Genomic DNA, 21,986 nt, shown 5'->3' with positions numbered 1-21,986 from the left:
GAATCAGTGATTCTCCGACGAACAGAAAGTGGAGTCATAATATTAGCAGAAGCAGTAAATAGAGTAGCAGTTGGAACAGATAGATTAGGAACAGTAGGAGTAGCGGGCAAAACAGCTTGTGAACTAGCAGGTGTGAGCGATACAGGTATAGGTAAAGAAGCCGGCAACCCTGAAAGAGGGGGTGCCGAAGGAACATTAATATTGACCATAGGAGGTACAGGAACTTGATTCAGAGGAGCAGGTACACCAGGTTGTCCAGCAACCGGTAATTGAACATTCGGTATAGGTGGAGCCGTAGCACCCTGTGCATACGGTGGGGGTGATCGTAACAGGTAAGACAACAGGGGATCCTTTTCAGGGTCCTCTACTATCTTAGCTGTACTCGATGGCAAAGCAGGATAGCACTTGTCTATCGCTAAATTACGCTCTCTATTGGCCACCTCCATTGCCTTCTCAGACTCGTTGAATTGCAGCTGCTTAGCAGACTGTTCTAAAGTCAACTCTTGCTCTTTCTGTTCTTTCTTCAACTTTTTAATTTCTCTCTGTTTAGATTCTTTTCGCCAATAACGGAAAGAATCAAACATTGCCGGCCGGGCTTTCTTCTTGAATAATTTCGTTTCTAAATTATCAAGAACTTGAGGTTCAAAACTACCATGCAGTGGCCAACTAAGGACACCATCTTTCTCTGTGTAGTGGATCCATACCTCGTTATAAGAGATAGGGCCCACACCAAATTTGCAATATAGATCATAAAGGGGAGTTCCAATCGGAGGAACCGAACACGAGTCCTCCAACTGGGAATCCCTGTTGCAACTAAAACAAGACAACATACAATTTTTCCGACTTACCATTTTATAACCCGGAACACAAAACAGATAAAACACAAACCAAAAGAAAGGTGCGCACTCGAACCAAGAACTTAGGCCTACCAGAACAGACAAACGTATCGATACCCGAACTGAACTGAATGATTATCGTAACCAGAATAACCAGCGATAATCTTATGAAACCGAACCAAACCAAAAACTAAAAGGATTATCCAAACAGGAGCAACCCTTACGAAGTAACCAACTATCAACCACTTAATACTTAACTGAGGCACTGAAGACGTCACCAAGGAGAAACCCGTCACGTCTCGCCGTACTAAGGACTGCACCTCGGGTCCAAGACAGGGCGACGGTCAAGGCAACGGACCACTGCAGCCGTCTGAACGGGAACCCTCGTGGAAGAGAACGTCGGGCCACTTTTGCGATATGCCGGGATCGATGAAGTGGGGCGCCTCCCTCTGAAATCTTCACACGAAGCTTCTCGAACTCTTCAGGCTTTTGGACCGGTACCGAATGACGTCGCCCCACGTTGGGCGCCAATTGGAGTTCTGGACTTTTTGGTTCTGTCCAGAGGTGTCAGGGATAACACCCGAAGACCCCGGAGTTCTACCTGTCTCGGTGCACAAACAAACAGAAACACGGGCTTCTCGATGGTGGCGTCAAAGACCAAAGGTTTATTACTGCAGGGACACAGAAGTCACAGAAACTACACATGGGCAGTATCTAGGAGCCTGTTCAATTTGTACAAAGAGGGTTGCTCCTTATATACTGAATATTGGGCTTCAGGCAAATTTCTTTACAAGTTAGCACATTCCAAAACCTTTGTATCTTAAACAATAAATATTTGGCGTTGCACAGGAATCGTCAACCATATCTGATGTCAAAACATTACGAACGAGGGGTTCCCACTATTCCATCATAATCCCGTGTCAACTTTCCATTCAAGACCCGGACCGCCTCATCGTAAATTTCGTTACCTCCCCCTAATAAAGGCCCAGAAGGAAAGGAGCAGAGCCAGGTGCAGAAGATAGAAAAGTAGGATAAGAAATGTTTGTGGGTCGTAAATGGGCACGGTTACCAGCTTCGGCCACCTAATCATGATCAGACCAATGAACACGAGAACCAGTATAGCAGGACTGGCCTCCGGCTGGGGAGGCAGCTCTTGCCGAGTCATGCTGCCACAGCGTTGCTGGCCTAAGGTGCACGTGTCACTAGCAAGGTGAATTGCCGGCTAAAGCCTACGTGTCCTTAAATGAAAAGAGGTCATTGCGTGTCCATTGACTATGTGAGGGCAAGGAATACAAAATGGCTTCCTTGTTCTAAGATGGATGCCACGGGAAGAACAGAAATGTGTTTGTAACAGGAGTGCTCTTGCTCGTAGCATAGCGAAAACACCAGGATATACTAAATGGATCATTTGCGGTTCACTGATACCAAAATTATGCATTTGCGACAATGTTACAAACACAGGTTAAAATCGTCACGGAACCTCACCTTCTTAAATGATATCTATCACCTCCCCCACTAACCACAGTGCTTTCCCCACCATCTCCTCTCCGAAGCTGAACAGAGAGCCAGTACAGCGATGACGGGCTGATGAATGCCCTGAAAGAGCAGCCAGGAATTTCATATGAAGTATTAATAATGGAAAACGTTCCCAATGTTGCTACGTCATAGCCGTGAAGAACCAGTTTTGGAATCGATTATTCACCGCAGTTTCCCTCTGTGACAGCCATACATAACAAGCAGATTCATGCTGCAGAAATGTTCCTACAGTGAATGCACTGACCCATATGGAAAACTATGTGTGGATTATTGCCATAGTTAAAACACTGCACGGTTTATTATTGCAACAGCAATTGTGTAATTTTGAGATAACACACTGAATGACTTATTTGTATTACTGATTTGTAATTAGTATTTCTTTATTTGGATTATTTGGTTCAATAGAATACTTCATAATAGGATGCTATAGCATGATCACAATAACAAGAAGGCACTGAGAAGGAGTGCTGAAAAAACATTATATATCACGAATAACAAGGACAGGCCCATAATGCAAGACCGAACCCAGTCCCACTGAGGAACAATCCTGACACAGCGCGTATTGAGAGACAAAGCCTATTTTCATGTATTGGAGATCGACATTGTGATTGTTGTATGGTGTGACATATAGGGGCTAAGGAAAACCCTTTTTCCAAATAGGGACACTAGACTGATGGCCCTGTCCTGATGAGACCAGCGGCTTAATTCCATATTGGTTAAAACGTCCACTGGATTATCATTCCCACTCGAGTCAAGATGTTGGTGTATTCAAGTTGATGTTGTGGGTTGTGACATGTGAATACCCTGTGTTGTTCTTGTGCATCAATATGAATAAATGTAAATATGTATCAATCACTGAGCACTTTGTGCACTCTGCACCGACTGCACTAGAATTGGATATATGCTGTTCAATGTTGATGGAATATTATACTGCAGTTTGCAAACTACACTGGGCCTTGTGAATCATGTTATAGTACACTAGCAGCCCGTCCCGACGTTGTCCGGGTATGAAATAGAATGTGTGTAATGTGTGTATTTGGCAAGGGCAATTTATTTTAAAATCCCGCGGTAGACAACATTTTTTGTTTCATTAGAATAGGGACAGAGAAGGGCCAGCTGCAGCCCTGGTTGATGTTAGCAGGCGCGTGTAATTGGTGTAGTGATCCGCCGCCTGAGCCTGGCTACAGCCCTGGGTGATGTTAGCAGGCGCGTGTAATGTCGTTGAATGAGAGAGTTATCAGCCGCGGGTAAATCCGTTTAATGAGAGAGTTCAGTGACAGCGAGGAGGAGATGCTGCAGTAATTGTCCCCGCAGACACGTTCATTTGCGTGTTCCCCCGCTTGAGGCCCAGATGCAGGCCTGTTTGATGTTAGCAGGCGCGTGTTACCCCGCTTGAGGCCCAGCTGCAGCCCTGGTTGATGTTATCAGGCGCGTGTAATTAGTGTACTGATCCACCGCCTGAGCCCGGCTAGAGCCCTGGTTGATGGTAGCAGGCGCATCTAATTTTGTTGAATGAGAGAGTTCAGTAACAGGGCGCAGGAGAGGCTGCAGTAATGTTACTTACCAGGCCTCCAGCTGAACGCGTTTGTCAGGTCCCCAGCACACGGCCACAGCAGACGATCTTCTGATTAATGTACGACCCACATGGCATGAAGGGCGGAACGTAGCACACGCCCCCAGCGTTTCTCACGCCCCCAGCGTGCCCCTTGATGCGGCGCAGTTGCGTTCACATGGCATGAAGGCGGGACACACGCCCCCACCGTTTCTCACGCCCCCTGCCTGCCCCTTGATGCTGCACAGCAACGTAATTGGCGCTTGTATGTACGACTCACATGGCATGAAGGGCGGACACACGCCCCCAGCATTTGTCACGCCCCCCCGCACACGCCCACAGCCCACGATGTGATGGCCGTACCACACGCCCCCAGCGTTAGTCAGGCACCCAGCACAATGCAGACACGCCCACAAGGGACTACTTTGCTGGCACGGTTCTTTTACCTTTTAAATGTATATGGTGTCCTACGGTACAATTGTATGTCTTGCACTGTATGATTGTGATGAACACCACTGTTTCTTGAAAAGTTAATAAAAACAATTTTTAAAAAAATGTATATTGTGGCCGTCTGCATAGCCTATGTCCTTCTGCTGCAACTGCCCTTTCCAACGCTGAATTGGGTGTTGTGATTGGTGCTGTGGTTACTGAGATTACCCGCCTCAAAGGTTTGGGCTCTCTCTTTATAATATTAGTATGGACTACTATACCCAGGAAAACGGTTGTTTGGGGGTAGATTTCTGGATACAATCGACCCACAGAAGTATTGTGCTTGTTCTAGAAAATAAAAACTGTACAGTACAATAAACACTGAAGAACAGGAGTTGCTTGGCAGTGTGGTTGTTTGTGACTACCAAACAATAGACCACCACAATTAAAAAAAAAAAAAATTATTTTGCCTACAGAAATATGTTCATGATAACTTTTTTAAATTAAAGTGTGCTATATTTCACACTTCTTCCATTTCCTGGTGTGTGTGCTTTTTTTTTTAACAAATGTTACTAATACCTAATTTAATGGTCCTCAATTTACCGATCTCAGTAGGATGGAAGGCTGAATATGCCTGGCTAGGATTCGAACACAAGCCCTTCAGTTCACTGCAGATGTCAGCAGAATATCGAATCACAGATCATTTCGTTGGACCAGCAGCAAATCTCAGCATCAAATCTTTGTCCCATCAGTGCTCAAGTTGGAGTTAGAACAGTAATTTGACCCTGCCCACTAGTTGGGAGAGGAGTTGCTATTGCTTTTTATAGCCTATATTTTTACATTGTACTGGGTTAACGATGTTGGTGAAGGTAGTGGCTGTATATTCATTTGGTAAGGTAGTTCAAGTTAAATTCTAAAAGAAATGCAATGAAAAATGAAGACAGGGCATGGCAGTTAAGCGGGTGTTAGTCAGTGAAGGGCATTGAGCGAGAAGATTTGTGCAGCCTAATGGGCGCTGGGTCAGTGTTTAGTTTTATAAATCAGGATGCAGCTTTGAAGCATTAAACAAATGATGTGATTTGCTAAACAGACAGTACGAGAATCTGAGCAGGTTAAAACGGAAACCAATAGAAATTTCTAAAATCATAAAGAGAAAAACGGATATGTGGTGATATTGTCAATAAAAACCCAGAGAGCTGGCAGCCCTCTATGCCAGTGATTCCTTTTCTGGAAATGTGTCAGCAAAATAAATACATATGATCTCCCCCATTCCTATCCAGGGAGAAAATGTGTCATCTGCATGAACCCAAGGACCAGAACAGTGGTCCCCGCCTTCCGTAAAGTTGTGGTCTTCTCCTCTGTGGTCGCACTGTGCATAGAAGGGATCCTTTCCAAGCCTCTCTCTTTACTGTCCATTAGGGCCTGGCGGCTCGATCACCAGGCTGCTGCAGGTCACTCGCACCCCGTACAAGCCTGCCCGAAACTGGGTGTCTCGTCCACGGTGTTGAAACTTTAGGGCCCGGTGGCTCGATCACCAGGCTGCTGCAGGTCACTCGCACCCCGTACCAGCCTGCCCAAAACCGGGTGTCTTGTCCACCGTGTTGAAACTTTATGTACCGCACGCCGGGACCGTACTTCCGGAAGGTGTGAGACATCTGAAAATCAAGCAGCAGGACAATACCAAGTGAAAGAGGGTTCTACAAGTGAAACAATGGGGCTTTTTTTTCATTGACATTTTGTTCAGGTATATATATAACATATGTTTACATGTTAACACTACACAGCATTGTTCTGAGTATCATTATAATAATTTTGAAACACCAATACTGAATAAAAATCAGGTTCACTGCTCCAGTGCGTTTTGTCCTTTTGGAGGAAAAAAAGGTACATCCGTATAATACATTATCGCAATTCTCACAGTTAAAGTGACTGGAACATAACAATATCAGCTGTGGGCTAAATAAACATATCGATTTTAGGCTCATTAAATGGGCAGGGGAAGGGTAGCTATGATTGACCTTATCACTTGTTTCGAGCTAGGCGGACCCATATATGTGAGGGACATTTGTGCAAAGTGGTGAGTGTTAAGGCGGGTATTGGTGCGATCTGGACGGGGAGACAACTGGAACTGGACTAGAGCCATCCGGGAGGTCCACAACATGTCTTCTGAGCCAGGTATAGAAATGTTCCCATATCCCTCTTGCGAGACGCTGTCAGCATAGGATCTCAGAATGCCGCCAGCTGTTCCTGACAGTAAGCAATATCTCGCACCCACGCAGCCATTCGGGGGGCTCTAGGGGCACCCCATCGTATGGCCAGTCTGCACTTTGCGAGTAGTAGCATCATGGCCACCAAACGGCGTTTCTCAGGTGGGATTTCCCCCACATAACCCAGCAGTGCCACCACTGGGGTATATTCCAGCAACACACCAGTGACAGCTTGAATAGTATCTTACACCTCTTTCCAAATTCAGCAATGGGTGGGCAACTCCATGCAACATGCAGAAAGGCAGCTGCTTCACGTTTGCATTTCCACGCAGTGCATATCAGGACGTAACCCCAGTTTGTGTAACTGCATGGTGGTGCGATACATCCTATGTATGAATATGAAATGGATAAGTCTCAGCTTATAGTTTGGGGATAAATATCTCAGCTGTGAGCAACAAAATAACCATTGCTCGTCTGAGGGCAGTTCTTCTAGGTCATTTCTCCATTGTGTTAGTGCCTTGGGGGCAACCCCAGGGGTGTTTGTTTGTATGAGGTTGTACAATCTAGTAATTAATCTACATGGTGATGATGTAGTTAATAGAGGTTCTAGCGGCTTCATTTTGTCTGGGGGGGCTGGGAAAGTCAAGTGCACTGTCTTGCTAGTGGCTCGGAGTTGGAAATATAGGAATAAGTTCAGGAGTGGTATTTGAGTGTCTTCCTGTTGTTGTGGCTGATCTAAAAAGGTGTCCGGTGGGTACAGGTCCCCTAATGTGGAAATGCCCATGCTGCGTGCCCGTGCTATGGAACCCTTATCATTAAAGAAGGGAAAATGAGGGTGGTGTGCAACCGAAGTGGAGGGCGCGTAAAGTAGTGGTGTCCCGACACCTTTCCTTAAACCTTCCCAGGCCCAACGCAAGGTCTCAACTGTATTTATTTTGTTTGCTGATCTGTGATATGGTGTTATAGACAGCTACATGTAGAGGGGTGGGATCAGCTATATCTGTTTCAATGGCCACGTGCGGCTGGAATGGGATGGGATGTACCCAGAAGTAAGCATAGGCGTAAAATTCGTTCAGCTCGTGGATTTTGCGGATTTTCCGCGATTTCGCGATCCGCGCGAAATCGCGGCAAAATCCGCGAATTTGCGAGCGGGACAAATTTTGCTCAGGAATCACTTACAGGGTTAAACCAGGTGCCCAAGTTGAAGCTAATTTCTTTGTAACCATTTACAAAATGGTTACAAAGAAATTAACTTCAACTTGGGCACCTACTGTAACCCTGTAAGTGCTTCCTGAGGCGCTTCCAGATTTGTTGCAACTATTCTCTGACCCTGCTCTGACCCTCGAAGCAGGGTCAGAGAATAGTTACAAGTATGGCTCCTGCCACAAAAATTAAACTGCCACAGGAAGCACTTACAGATAAGGAAGCAGGTGCCGGACTTGAAGCTCAAATTCAGTAACACATTAACCAGCCCCAAATTAATTTGTCTCTGTTGAGGCTGGCTGGGCAGGTGTGCTTTCTCCCCATAATCTACAGTGGTGAACCAGAGGGTGCTGTGATGAACCAGAAGGTGCAGTGGTGAACCAGAGGGTGGCAGTGGTGAACCAGAGGGTGCTGTGATGAACCAGAGGGTGGCAGTGATGAACCAGAGGGTGACAGTGGTGAACCAGAGGGTGCTGTGATGAACCAGAGGGTGGCAGTGATGAACCAGAGGGTGGCAGTGATGAACCAGAGGGTGGCAGTGATGAACCAGAGGGTGGCAGTGGTGAACCAGAGGGTGCTGTGATGAACCAGAGGGTGACAGTGATGAACGAGAGGGTGACAGTGATGAACGAGAGGGTGACAGTGATGAACCAGAGGGTGGCAGTGGTGAAGCAGTGGTGAACCAGAGGGTGCTGTGATGAACCAGAGGGTGGCAGTGATGAACCAGAGGGTGGCAGTGATGAACCAGAGGGTGGCAGTGATGAACCAGAGGGTGGCAGTGGTGAACCAGAGGGTGGCAGTGGTGAACCAGAGGGTGACAGTGATGAACTAGAGGGTGGCAGTGGTGAAGCAGTGGTGAACCAGAGGGTGCTGTGATGAACCAGAGGGTGGCAGTGATGAACCTGAGGGTGACAGTGATGAACCAGAGGGTGGCAGTGGTGAAGCAGTGGTGAACCAGAGGGTGCTGTGATGAACCAGAGGGTGGCAGTGATGAACCAGAGGGTGGCAGTGATGAACCAGAGGGTGGCAGTGATGAACCAGAGGGTGGCAGTGGTGAACCAGAGGGTGACAGTGATGAACTAGAGGGTGGCAGTGGTGAAGCAGTGGTGAACCAGAGGGTGCTGTGATGAACCAGAGGGTGACAGTGGTGAACCAGAGGGTGGCAGTGAAGAACCTTGGGTGGCAGTGGTGAACCAGAGGGTGCTGTGATGAACCAGAGGGTGGCAGTGATGAACCAGAGGGTGACAGTGATGAACCAGAGGGTGGCAGTGGTGAACCAGAGGGGGGCAGTGGTGAACCAGAGGGTGCTGTGATGATCTAGAGGCTGGCAGTGGTGAACCAGAGAGTGGCAGTGATGAACCAGAGGGTTGCATTGGTGAACCTGAGGGTGGCAGTGTTGAAGCAGTGGTGAACCAGAGGGTGCTAGTGATGAACCAGAGGGTGGCAGTGATCAACTAGAGGGTGACAGTGATGAACCAGAGGGTGGCAGTGATGAACCAGAGGGTAGTAGTGGTGAACCACAGGGTGCTGTGATGAACCAGAGGCTGGCAGTGGTGAACCAGGGGGTGATCGTGGTGAACCAGAGGGTGGCAGTGGTGAACCAGAGGGTGGCAGTGATGAACAAGAAGGTGGCAGTGATGAACCAGAGGGTGGCAGTGGTGAACCACAGGGTGGCAGTGGTGAAGCAGTGGTGAACCAGAGGGTGCTAGTGATGAACCAGAGGGTGGCAGTGATGAACCAGAGGGTGACAGTGATGAACCAGAGGGTGGCAGTGGTGAACCAGAGGGTGGCAGTGGTGAACCAGAGGGTGCTGTGATGAACCAGAGGGTGGCAGTGATGAACCAGAGGGTGGCAGTGGTGAAGCAGTGGTGAACCAGATGGTGCTGTGATGATCTAGAGGGTGGCAGTGATGAACCAGAGGGTGACCGTGATGAAGCAGAGGGTGGCAGTGGTGTACCAGAGGGTGCTGTGATGAACCAGAGGGTGGCAGTGATGAACCAGAGGGTCGCAGTGATGAACCAGAGGGTGACAGTGATGAACCAGAGGGTCGCAGTGATGAAACAAAGGGTGGCAGTGGTGAATCAGAGGGTGGCAGTGGTGAACCAGAGGGTGGCAGTGGTGAACCAGAGGGTGGCAGTGGTGAACCAGAGGGTGGCAGTGGTGAACCAGAGGGTGGCAGTGATGAACCAGAGGGTGGCAGTGATGAACCAGAGGGTGGCAGTGGTGGACCAGAGGGTGACAGTGATGAACCAGAGGGTGGCAGTGGTAAAGCAGTGGTGAACCAGAGGGTGCTGTGATGAACCAGAGGGTGGCAGTGGTGAACCAGAGGGTGCTGTGATGAACCAGAGGGTGGCAGTGATGAACCAGAGGGTGGCAGTGATGAACCAGAGGGTGACAGTGATTAACCAGAGGGTGGCAGTGGTGAAGCAGAGGGTGCTGTGATGATCTAGAGGCTGGCAGTGGTGAACCAGAGGGTGGCAGTGATGAACCAGAGGGTGGCAGTGGTGAACCCGAGGGTGTCAGTGGTAAAGCAGTGGTGAACCAGAGGGTGCTAGTGATGAACCAGAGGGTGGCAGTGATGAACTAGAGGGTGACAGTGATGAACCAGAGGGTGCTTTGATGAACCAGAGGGTGGCAGTGATGAACCAGAGGGTGACAGTGATGAGCCAGAGGGTGGCAGTGGTGGAGCAGTGGTGAACCAGAGGGTGCTGTGATAAACCAGAGGGTGGCAGTGATGAGCCAGGGGGTGACAGTGGTGAACCAGAGGGTGTTGTGATGAACCAGAGGGTGGCCGTGATGAACCAGAGGGTGACAGTGATGAACCAGGGGGTGACAGTGATGAACCAGAGGGTGGCAGTGGTGAACCAGTGGGTGCTGTGATGAACCAGAGGGTGACCTTAGTTGTCATAAGGGTACCCGTTAAGATGATATACCGTCGCTCATGGTCTATCTGTATATGTGTGATTGACCAACCAAGGCCACGCCTGATCAATATCGAGACTCCCCATGCGTAATTAGAGTATGAGGTTGAGTGTATCTTCCCTCAATATCTATTCTTTAGTTTAGGGTCAGAGTCGTAGTACAGATGAGTTTCTTGGAGGAAACATATGTCTATGTGGTGCATACTTAAATATGTGTGTATCAACCCTGCTTTCTTAAAATCATTAAGCCCACAGACCAGTGGCGGCTCGTAATGTCGACAAGTAGTGGGGCGGACATTACGAGCCGCCACTGATTGAAAACAAAGGGAAGAAGGACTGAAACTGTGCCCCATTGTATGCACAGGGCAAGGTCAATACACCTGCACGTGGAAAGGGCGTGGCAAGTCTACATCCAAGCCCAGACCTGACAAAGTACCGTATATACGCTACAACAGAGGCCTGTGTGGAGTAGTTGGACTCTCAGCACAGCAGGCTGAGGTTCCATTGTTTATTACTCATTTGGAAATTACATTTTCTCCAACTGACATCCACCACGCACAACTGATTTCTTTCTGAACTCTGCTTTTTTGTTAAAGCGCCACAAGCTCAAATCAGCTAAGTGGGCTACAAGCTCGCTGCTAAGAATCTGTCTGCCAGGTGTAAGTCTCAGGTGCGTATCCCAGTTTTGCCCATTCAGGTGTCCTTTCATTTGTGATCGATAAAACAGGCAGCGTTGAGTTGTCCAAAAAGAAGACTGTTCCTTTAAAGCACCGAGAAGCAGATACATCGGTTGGGGAGCTTACAAGGGCGCAGCTATCATCGGTGTAAAAGACGCAGGGGTGAGAGCGTCCCTCTACACCACAATTATCGCGGCGGGCATTGCGGGGGTGAAAATGGGGACGCCGCGTAGGGGATGGGGGGGAGGCGGGAGGGGTTGAAGGGAAAAATATATATAAAATAGTTAAACTTACCATCCCGCTTTTCCCGAGACACCCGACTCCCGCCGATCTGCTTTTTGAATTCTGCAGCTCGTCACCAGGAAGGCTGCAGGCAGCCTCCCTCCCCTCCACCAATCATTGGTGAGGCCGCTGCCCCACCCGCGTCATTTTCTCTCTGTATGCTGCAGCATACAGAGAGAAGGAGGGAGAGTGGGCGGTGTTTCTCGAGGGCAGGGGGGAGAGGCTTGCCCACTGTTGTTCCTACTGACTGTTTGGGCGGCCTCAGGCTGCCCAAACAGGCAGTATGAACAACAGTGGCCAAGCCACTCCCCCCTGCCCTCGAGAAACACCGCCCACCCCCAACCAGGAACTTCAGCTTTCTTCCCATGCGAGAAGGCAGAAACAAATGGTAGTTATTACCATTTATGTTTCTGCCTTCTCGCACGGCGAGAAAGCAGGGGGGTGGCGCCCAAATGCCCATATAGAGGAGCCGCCACTGCCACAGACGTTCCAAGTGAGGAATTTGGTCTCAGTCATTTCTCAGAAAATAATGTGTGTGATATGTGTACTTGTAAGATGAGCACACAATAGAACATCATAAATTAAAAAATATACAGTATTACCGTGTTTTACACTTAGTGAAAAATAGAAGCTGAAATAATCCTTAGGAGAAACCAAGGTACTTTTCACTTCATGTATATGCTGTGCAGTTAAGGACCATGCGCCTGAATATACTATGTTATACCCCCCCACCCACATCATCCTCCCAATTAGGTTTTGACTTATGGCCACCCCCCCACCCTTGAAGAACCCTTTGAGCAAAACAAAAGCAAATGGGAGATCTCCCTGTGGGGCTTGGGACGCTGGCTATAACCTGCCATGTGGCAGGGTGACCAGGCTTTGGCGTGTGATACGCAATCTGCCAAAGGAAAAGCTTGCACCATTATATAACCATGAGAAGTAAACCATATTCTGTTACAGTCAAAATAACTAACAACATTATAGTGATTAATAAAATAATAACCACATTTGTGTAATACAATGCAGAGCTACTTAATCAGTTTATCATTGTCACTCAGGTTCTGTTCCGAAGCAGCTTGTAAGGAATGCGAGGGCGATTTCCTTGCACCTATGTGTTTGGCGTACTTAAGAGCTGATTTAGCGTCTGTGAAGAATTGCGTCTTTCGGTCGTATGTTGATTGTAAGCTTTGTTGGATAGAGCATAGCATATGAAATGGAGCACTCTGTAGGATGCGTTTCGCTGGCGTGAACTCCCTCCGTGCTACTTGGACAGTAGGTATGTAGTCAGGGAAAAAAGAAAGGGAGTTTCCTTGATGAGTTATAGGGCTCCTATCCCTTGCTGCTCTGTGAATGCCATCCCTGTCCCTATAGTTCAGAAAGCGTGCAATTATTGGATGCAGCGTTGCTCCTGGCGGGGGTCTAGGGCCGAAGGAACGATGCACCCTCTCAACGATCATGACTTGCAAGAGTACTGGCCCGAATAAATCACGCAGTAGGTCTTCTATGTATGGTTCCATTTTTCGGTGATGGCAGTTGATTCCGGCAGCCTAATAATACATAGGTTGTTGCACCGAGAGCGCGCCTCCAAATCTTCATTTTTATCTGCCATCACAGCCAATACTTTTTCCATGTTAAGGATTTGCTTTCTGGATTCTGCATTAGAGTCTTGGGTATCCAACAACCTGTTCTCTAGAGTGTCAAGCCGGCTTTCGTGAGCATCCACAAATTTTTTGACTATTTCAAGACTTGAGGCAAGAGTGTCTATCTTGTTGTACACTGTTTTGATACAGCAGCGCATGTCCAGCAAGATAGTGCGGATGTCTTCCTCCTGTTGCTCCATGTGTTCTTTGGAACCTTGGGCAGTGTCCTGCTCAGGGCCAGCATCATTCGTCTGGTTTAGGCGTTTGTTTTCAAAAGGAAGCTTCGCCTGTTTGGGGTCTGTCTTCCCAATTGGAACGGTAGTTGTATATACAGAAGATAGTAATGGAAGGCTTAGACGTAGTGGGGCCAATGCAGGGTAACAGCACTACTACAGTGTTCTCTCTTATATTTGCGTGGCTCACACTGCTTTATCTACTGCATTAGCTTTGTATCGTGCAGGGTTTAGTATGGGTCCCAGGCCTGTGTCGCAGTAGAGTGTGCATCGCGCGCCTTAATGGGGGGGAGAACCTGCAACCGTACCAATTATCACCAGAGCAGGCCGAAACGCGTGGCACTCGTGTTCCCAAATCGGGCCCCCGCGCCCATCACTTGAGCGCGGGATGCGTGAGAGGGGAGGCAGAGGCCCACTCAGTTCCCTCACTCACCCGGGTGTCTAATTTAGCACCGCAGCACATCAGTGGTTCAGCGCGATCGGGAGCTGCCGTGGCGCAGGCCTAACTACAACGCCTACCACACAGTGTGGTATACTAGATGGGGTCCAAGCCTGTGCAGCAAGAGTGCGCCCGGCCCGCACCGCCCCAAATCCCCGGCCCACACTCATCGCACCTCACTGGAGTGTCTGGTCTCCTCTTCTCTCAGGCCAGCTCGTCCGATGCGTCCCGCAGTGTGAAACAAGGGCTCTTAACATAAATGCTGGGTTATTTACAAGTTGTTCCCCCATCCTTTTTCCCCTCTCCCAAATCGGAAATTTGTATCACACATTGCCTCTCACCCCCACCAGACCCACAACCACCTGTACCTTCTTTTGTCCACAAACTTTTCTCCACTCCTTTTACTCACCTCTTATCTCCTCTTTCTTAACATCTTACTCCCCCCTTTGCCCCTCAATCTTGGCCTTCAGTTCTCTGAATCCCACCTTACCCTACCCACCATTCGGCCTGACTCTCATCTCTCATCCTTATCAATCAGCTCTCCTCCTCAGCTTGTCCCTTCTCCAACTTTCTACAAACAGCTGCTCTATATCTCTAATTCCCCCGTTTTTACTGTTTTTTTGTAGCACCATAATCTACCCGTCTACAACGCATTTGGACACACTGCACTCCTATTCATGGTAAGCCTCTACTATCCCTATTTCAGGCAGACTCAGCCATTCACTCTGTATTGCCTCTGCCCCTCCTCATACTGTTGCCTTAACTCAATCTCCTCCCAGCCCTCTATAATCTCCAGCAGCCAACCTCTAGCTCACAGGCATCCTCATCAATGCAGGATTCATCAGTAAGAAACAGTACCTCAAGAACTTTCAGCTAATTAATCTAATTCCCTTGACCTCATATTCGTCACAGCATCATGACTGGGAGATGACTCTACCCATATCCTCCTTGAGAGTTTATCTGCTAAATACAAAATCCACACTTGGAACTGCACAGTGTTCTCAGATGCAAGTTATTCCTAGAAAGATGCTCACTAGCTAGAGGTTTCATCCTGCTGAGCACCGTACAGCCTCTGTTTCCTCAACTTTTCTCACCATGGCGTTATGGATTCATCAATGATATTTCAGATCGTTATCTTTTTTGTTGTGCTTACAGACATTTCTTATTTGATTTGCCATTTTATTGCTGGTGTCATCCAACTGGGTTTCAAGCATTATGTTAAGTTGTGGAGTTCTTGAGTCGGACGATGATGTCATGGATGGGTGTTAGCTAATGGTGGAACTGCTGGACTGTGATCCTTTGTTTATTAAGTAAGAAATAGGTTCCATTTATTCAATGAACAAATATTTTTTTTAAAGAATATTGGCAGGGGTCGTCATTGGAGGAGAAGAGAATCAGACGATAAAATATATGATACAATGATAGGTACAGGTAATGTGGTCAGTTTAAGTCAATGTAATGAGGTAGGAAAAGGCACATATTGCTTCAGGGGGGAACAACCTTTACAACGAAGGTTTTACAACGCGGTACTGTTACCACGCAACTTTTACAACGCAAGTCAACGACGACTTACGCTGGGGGGGGCTCCAGGATAGTAAATAGTTTAATTTACTATCCAACTCCTTCCCTACTATCCACGGGGACTGGAGTTGGAATAGTAAATTAAAAAAATTACTATCCTGCGCCCCCCAACGCAAGTCGTTGTAACGACTTGTGTTGTAAAAGTTGCGTAGTAACGGCACGTGTTGTAAAAGTACGCGTTGTAACGTCGTACATCCCCTGTATCCAGCTTTTTGGGGAGGGCCAGAGTTCAATTCATAAGATTCAGAGATTGCAGAGTGGAAAACAGGCTGCTAGCTAAAGACAATTTAGGTTTCTCAAAGGATAAATTTAGGTTTTGCACTACGTACACAGAGGTTAGGAAGTTTTAAGTATTCTGAGACATTCTATGCAGCGTTAGGCAAATGCAGCACTGGGGGGCGGAGTTTTGTATACAGAAGTTATGAGGAGAACAATAGTGTAATGAGAACATTGGTCAAGAAGGGATTTGCATTCACGAGTAGCAAATTCTAGAGTAAGATCTGTAGGGTGTAGGGAAGGAATTTCTATGAATGACAGCTATCCCTCCAGTATTTTTGGTGGAATGATTTCCATTGAGAATTGTGTGGCCAGCATGCATGGATTAATTCCTAAAAGGAAAGCAAAACTACTGGTTAAAAATGCAAGTTGCCATTGGCTAAGAAGGCAAGATTGAGTGAATATATTATATAGGACATGTTATGCAGATGCACTGTGTGTATTGCAAAATGATTTTAAGTAGCAGTCCTGTCAAGCGTCACGCAACTGGTGTGACACTCACGCATATCAGTGCGGTGATCCGCATCACCGCACTGAATGCATTTGTCACGCATTTTGCCACCTGTGCCAGCGGCGCGCTAGTTCTGAGAGTTATGCTGCCTGCGCAGCTTTGCCGACTGTCTACAGAAACCACAGACACTGCAGCAGCTCTGAGCTGAGCTCTCTGAGCTCGTGAGCGGCGCCGCCACGCTACAATGTATCTCTGCTGCTCTGCCTGCAGTGCTAGAGTCCGACGTCGACTCAGTGTGTGTTCCGTTGCCGTGGAAACACAGTTAAATTCTTGTGCCCCTCAGCTCTGGCTGAGTGAGTCACGAGAGTGCTGGCTGCATAGCTGACTGCAGAGCTACAATGTTACATTGCGGCCTCAGCCGCCTGCCAGCCTGACTTCATGTATTAATTAATTTCCGGGCAGCTCGCGGCGCCGCGCGCCAGGCTGTCTTCCAGCCCACACTCTCTGCTCCTTAAACATGGGAGGGCCGGATGTGACCTCACGCTGCTCTGCAGCAAGTGAGGTATCCTGAGAAGAAGCGGCGGAGGATTTGTAGTGCACACATGCCAATAGTAGACCCGATTCCAGTGTGCTGCCTCAGTTGCTGCTGGCTGCGCATACATTAATAATTCTAGACCACTCAGCCGGCCGCAGCATGCCAAGGCATTTGTCGCACACTAGAGAAAAAGACAGAAATTTGGGTAAGGCATTGGGTTGGAGCAAAGCCGGTAGGTTGCTTCCTTCCGTGTTTATCTTGTCTTTGGTGTTACGTGAGTGCCCATATTTATGGGATTTACATTAGTGTATGCACTGGCATCTATAAACAAAAGCGGAACGGTCTGTGGCTGAGTGCAGAGACTTACAAGTACGTTGTTTTTTTTCTGGGACTGTGAGCTTGGGCCCACAGCCACTTACGTGCGTGTTTATTTGGAAGGTTGTTCAGGTCAAGGAGAGGCGCCATTGGAGTCCGTTCTTATTTATTTGAACTGTTGTGTTTCGAGTGAGCGAGCCGTTTTATATTCAGTTCCAGCTGGGCCCACCTCAATTCCTCACGCCGTCAGCTATGCTTTTGTTCAGGTGTCCTGACTGCTGGATAGGTGCAGCTTAACATCCCAATGTCAGTGTCATAAAAAAAATCAGCTATTCACTTCTACACAATTTCAACTATGTTTTTTGAGTTTCCATAATCTATTTGTGACCTAAATGAATGCCTCCTCTGTCAGCTTTCCAGTGCAGCCATACTTACTGCTCATGTCACCAGTGGCAGACTAAGTATTTTCTTATACGTTGCAGGAGTTAACTTTGAGTTTCTCTTTGTTCAAATGGATGTAAATTTGGATATTTATATGTTTCCCATATCTTCATTGCTTGATTTTGCATGCGAAAAAGTGTCACTCATAGTCGTTGAAATGTCACTCATGATTACACTGAAATTATGAAAATGTCACACATAGCAATCTGAAACCTTGGCAGCTATGAAGTAGTCCCCATTTAGGAGTTACAAGCATGTGTAGTCATGTTTTTCTCTTTACATTCTGATACTCAGAATGATTTTCTCCATGATAAATTCAAGGCTAAAAGAAGAAGTGAATGTTCTTCTTGGGCTAGCATGGGTCCTTGATGTCATGCTGAGAATCAATCAATATTTTCTCAATCTCAGTAAGCGGTATGACCAGGAGACCTATGACTGCATCCTAAAAAAGACTTTGGAAAGTATTTTTGCTTGACTTTTTTCCCTTCACTGACAAGCCTCTTTGTCCCCCACAACCCTATGCTCAGCCGGGTCCCATTACCACACAGAGGAATGCTCACTCTTCCCCCCGCCTCCACTGCAAGATGATCCCCATTCTTACTCATATTACATGACTGAGAGCCAGAGCTACTGTCTCTTCCTCAAAGACAACCCTAGAGCATCACCACATGGGTGTCAGAACACAGGTGAGAATGATCGAATTATAAAAAATGTTGGCAAACTCTACTTTTCTCTGTCAGGGTCTATCGATTAACCATAATGTGTTTAAGAAAATACAGGATCTTTTGTGGCCAGGTGGGCCACCACAATTTTTCTCATGCATTTACTCTCCACATACCACCCCTACTACCACAGCAGTGCATAACTATTCACAAGAATGAAAGGTCAGAGGGCTCTTTGGCCAAAAACTCTACACTCTCTATGGGATGACTTGTGGCACATGGCATAAAAATGTAATGTTTTGCAAATGAAGTGCCATGTACCTCAGAAGAATAAGAGTATGGCCTATTATTACCCAAGTTTCATCCTCCACACATCTCTTAGGCCTACAACCGCTGCAAATGAAACCAAAAAAATGGATTTAGAATCGCTCCCTGGTCGTGTTCATTTGACCTATCTCATTCAATCTCTATCACCTCATTAATATCCCCCAACCATCATGTTGTTGTCAGTGGTTTCACCTCGGGGTGGCCGACGTCCTTATTTGCTTTAATCAATGATAGCGAGATGCAAAACTTCAGACGATTACTGCAGTTTCTCTTGATTTCGCACCCACCTTCCCAGGAAGAATATACAGTGCATAAAAGCAAGAACCTATCCATAAAGCCTGCCTTCTAGAGTGCCACGTGGACCTTATAGGCAGGAACCGCACACTGGCTGCCTTGCCGGGGAAATTGCTTTCAGGAGCACTGTTAGGGTTCCAGGCAATGTATTTACCTTAATGTAGTAATATGTGAGGCCCCTCACTGTGCACATAAAATCAAGTTTATTTGTTCTTTCTGCCCAGGAAGCAGAGGTGGTGCCCTAATTCTAGCCACTGGTGAATTAAAAAATATTGTGAGAACAATTTATTCCCGGTAGTGGCTCTACACCTCGAAGTGGGCAGACTCGGGATTGCTTGAGTCCACGGGACAACACAGAAGTGGACGGCCTTGAGGACCTCGGAAGTGGCAAACACGCCAGTGCATACAGCGCGCTACCAGAGGGCCCAGCTGAAACCCCTGGGCCTGACGCCAGCCGGCCAGTAACTAGACAAAATCAAGGGGCACCTGGTGGCTGCTGGCCCCCCCCGCAGTACGAATGCCTCTAAAACCGGACTACGGCGACCCAGTGAGTACCCTGCAACACGGGGGCGGTGATGTGAAAACGGCTAGCGCAGTGGTCTGCCTGCGACAAGCTGTGATTGCATGACGACCTGAGGAGATTTGCATCCTAGAGGCCTCTATAGCCCGGAAGTGGGACAAATGTCTGCGTGTGCCTTGGGCCCGGCCGGTTTCTGGTGATAATTTGACTGTTAACCCACAATGTGTGCCGCCATTTTGTGTGTGGAGTGGGGATATAGAAACCACACTGTGCCCAGTCCGGCGCTGCCGACCTCAACAGAGCCCTTCATAGATGTGCCTGCCCAGGTCAAACAGGATTACTTTAGAAGCCATCCCAGAGTCATTGGATGATCATACAATTACTCTAGAAGTCATTTTCACATCATCAGACATCATCAAGCTCTTGAAGTCATCAGCAGACTTTAGAAACTTGAGCGTGATGACTTGCGGATGACTTGAAAATGAGCATCTGATGACTTAACAAGGTGTGACTATTCCTGATGACTTCGGAATATTTAAGAATGTGTATTTGATGACTTCACAAGGTGTGACTATTCCTGATGACTTCGGAAGATTTAAAAATGTGTATTTGATGACTTCACAAGGTGTGACTATTCCCGATGATTCAGGAGGATTTAAGAATGAGTATGTGATTACTTCATAAGATCCAATTGTGCTTTATAGCTTGAAAATAAACATCCAAATCTCCACAAGCATCATTTCTTTTTAACATTATTAAATTGCTCCTGATGTTTTGAGAATGATTATACTTCTAGTGCAGATGGGTAATTGGAGAAAAATGTAACACACAAAAGCCAAAAGTGACTGCAGTGATCAAATATGAGATGGGCCACTGCGAGGAAATATGCAGCTGCACAAGCAGAGTTTTCAACTGACCCTATTCCACTAGGTTTAATTTCAGCCAGTCGTTGATTTGTCTCCCAAAACATTGAGCAGGAAACTGATTGAATTGAAACTAAAAAAGGTCCAGAATGCCTAGTGGTATTGACTACTTAATGGTGGATCTTGTGTAATAAGTCAGGATTGCAACAACGTACCATGTAATCTTTGTTGCAAGCATCATAGCTGCCAGTTTCCCAGGTCCCTGCTAGACTAGTTACTCCAGTCTCATGTTATTCTTAATAATAATAATCCATATTTGTAAAGTGCGAACAATCACCCTTAAGGGTCTCCAGGCGCTGGGGGCCGTTGGGAAGATTAATGCAAGCTATTGCCCAGAGGCACATGGTGCTGGGCTAATCTGCCGCCAGCGCCGGGGATCGAACCGTGATCCCCAGATTCCAATGTCAGTCACCCTGGCCGCAGCGCCACACCTCTCCCCTTAGAATTCTGGGACTTGCAGTCCTGGTTTTATATACTTTTAAAGACTACAAATCACAGATGTATACAGAAACAAGCATTGGCATAGCCAATAGGTCTCGTCTATGGGACCTTATAAGTATTTAATTATGCAGCACAATATCCTTGGTGCAACATCAACTGTTGCATGGGTAAACACTTATAATGTCCCAAAGGTGAGACCTATTGGATATGCCAATGCTTTTTTTTCTTTTGCTGACCTCCCTCTCCCTTTTGTTTAAGGCACAGTCCCTCCCTTATCCTCCTTCCTCCAGAAACATGGAAGAGAAACAACAAATTAAACCAGGAATGTACCTTTAAAAATCCAGATAGACAAATATAGGTCTTGACCACACACTGGGTCACATTGTTCCAATGTGATTCATGCAACCGCAAATGGGTGGACAGCAAACAGTACAACTTGTGCAGTAAGTGCAGCTACACACAGGCTGCAAAGAGTGCACTAGTTGTACCACAAGTTTAGTGTAGCTAGACACATGGATTGAGACACTTTACTCTTTGTGCCATGTTCTAGGTACAAGCAAATTTGACTGCAATGAATGATGAGTTTGTTCTATTCGGCTAGTGTGTCTTCCCATTCCCATACCATTAGGGTCTTGAGAGCTCCAGCACTCGTTTTAGCCAGACCTAACAAACTTCCTTCACACCCATGATAGCGGGTTGTAAGGAGGGGCTTCAGAAAGGTACGTGAGACGACAGTCTGGCCATTGTAAGGCCTGTGGGGGTTCAAGGGAATGGCTACTTTATGGTGTCTAGCAGCATTCAGCCTTGCAGCCTTAAGTCACCAGCTCCATTTTTGCCTAAATTCTCAAGGCAACCGGAAGTAGGGAAGTAAATCAGGCAGGAGCGCCATTTGCTAAAGATTACGGGAAGGAGGAAGGCACTGATAGGCCCATTTACATTGCACTATATTTCAGGGACCATTGTTGGCAACTGCAACTTTCCATCTAAATTGCACCCTTGTTCTACCTACCTAGTCTATTCTTAGATGAACGTCATTATCTTCTTTGATTTAAATTCGCAAATTGCTCAGTCTTGCAGATACTTTTCAGCAACCTTAGCTTGTATTACTTGCAGATCGCTACACCTTTCAACTATGCGGCTATTTCTGCTTACCATGTGAAATGTTATGTTGGGATCATTTGCGTAGCACATTTCTACCTTTATATGGCCCGCCTGTCATGGCCTGTCTTTGTCACAGACTGCAGTTAGTGTGAAATGTGTGCACT

The 21,986-nt window shown here is 47.1% G+C and overlaps 1 protein-coding gene across 1 annotated transcript in view; it reads right to left on the bottom strand.

Annotated features, from left to right (window-relative positions):
* Positions 1 to 2,721: 2,721 nt before the first annotated feature.
* Positions 2,722 to 21,986, bottom strand: part of LOC144754442 (F-box only protein 44-like) — a 236,982-nt gene continuing 217,717 nt past the window's right edge. Inside the window, exon 6 of the mRNA XM_078642218.1 lies at positions 2,722 to 6,008. Within this exon, the coding sequence (XP_078498344.1) occupies positions 5,769 to 6,008 (240 nt within the window). The 3' untranslated portion in view covers positions 2,722 to 5,768. The remainder of the gene's footprint in view (positions 6,009 to 21,986) is intronic.

The sequence above is a fragment of the Lissotriton helveticus genome, chromosome 5_1 (genome assembly GCF_964261635.1).
Source record: "Lissotriton helveticus chromosome 5_1, aLisHel1.1, whole genome shotgun sequence".
NCBI classification, from domain to species: Eukaryota; Metazoa; Chordata; class Amphibia; order Caudata; family Salamandridae; genus Lissotriton; species Lissotriton helveticus.
Note: the sequence above shows the minus strand (reverse complement) of the source record. Positions and strands in the feature narration are given on the sequence as shown.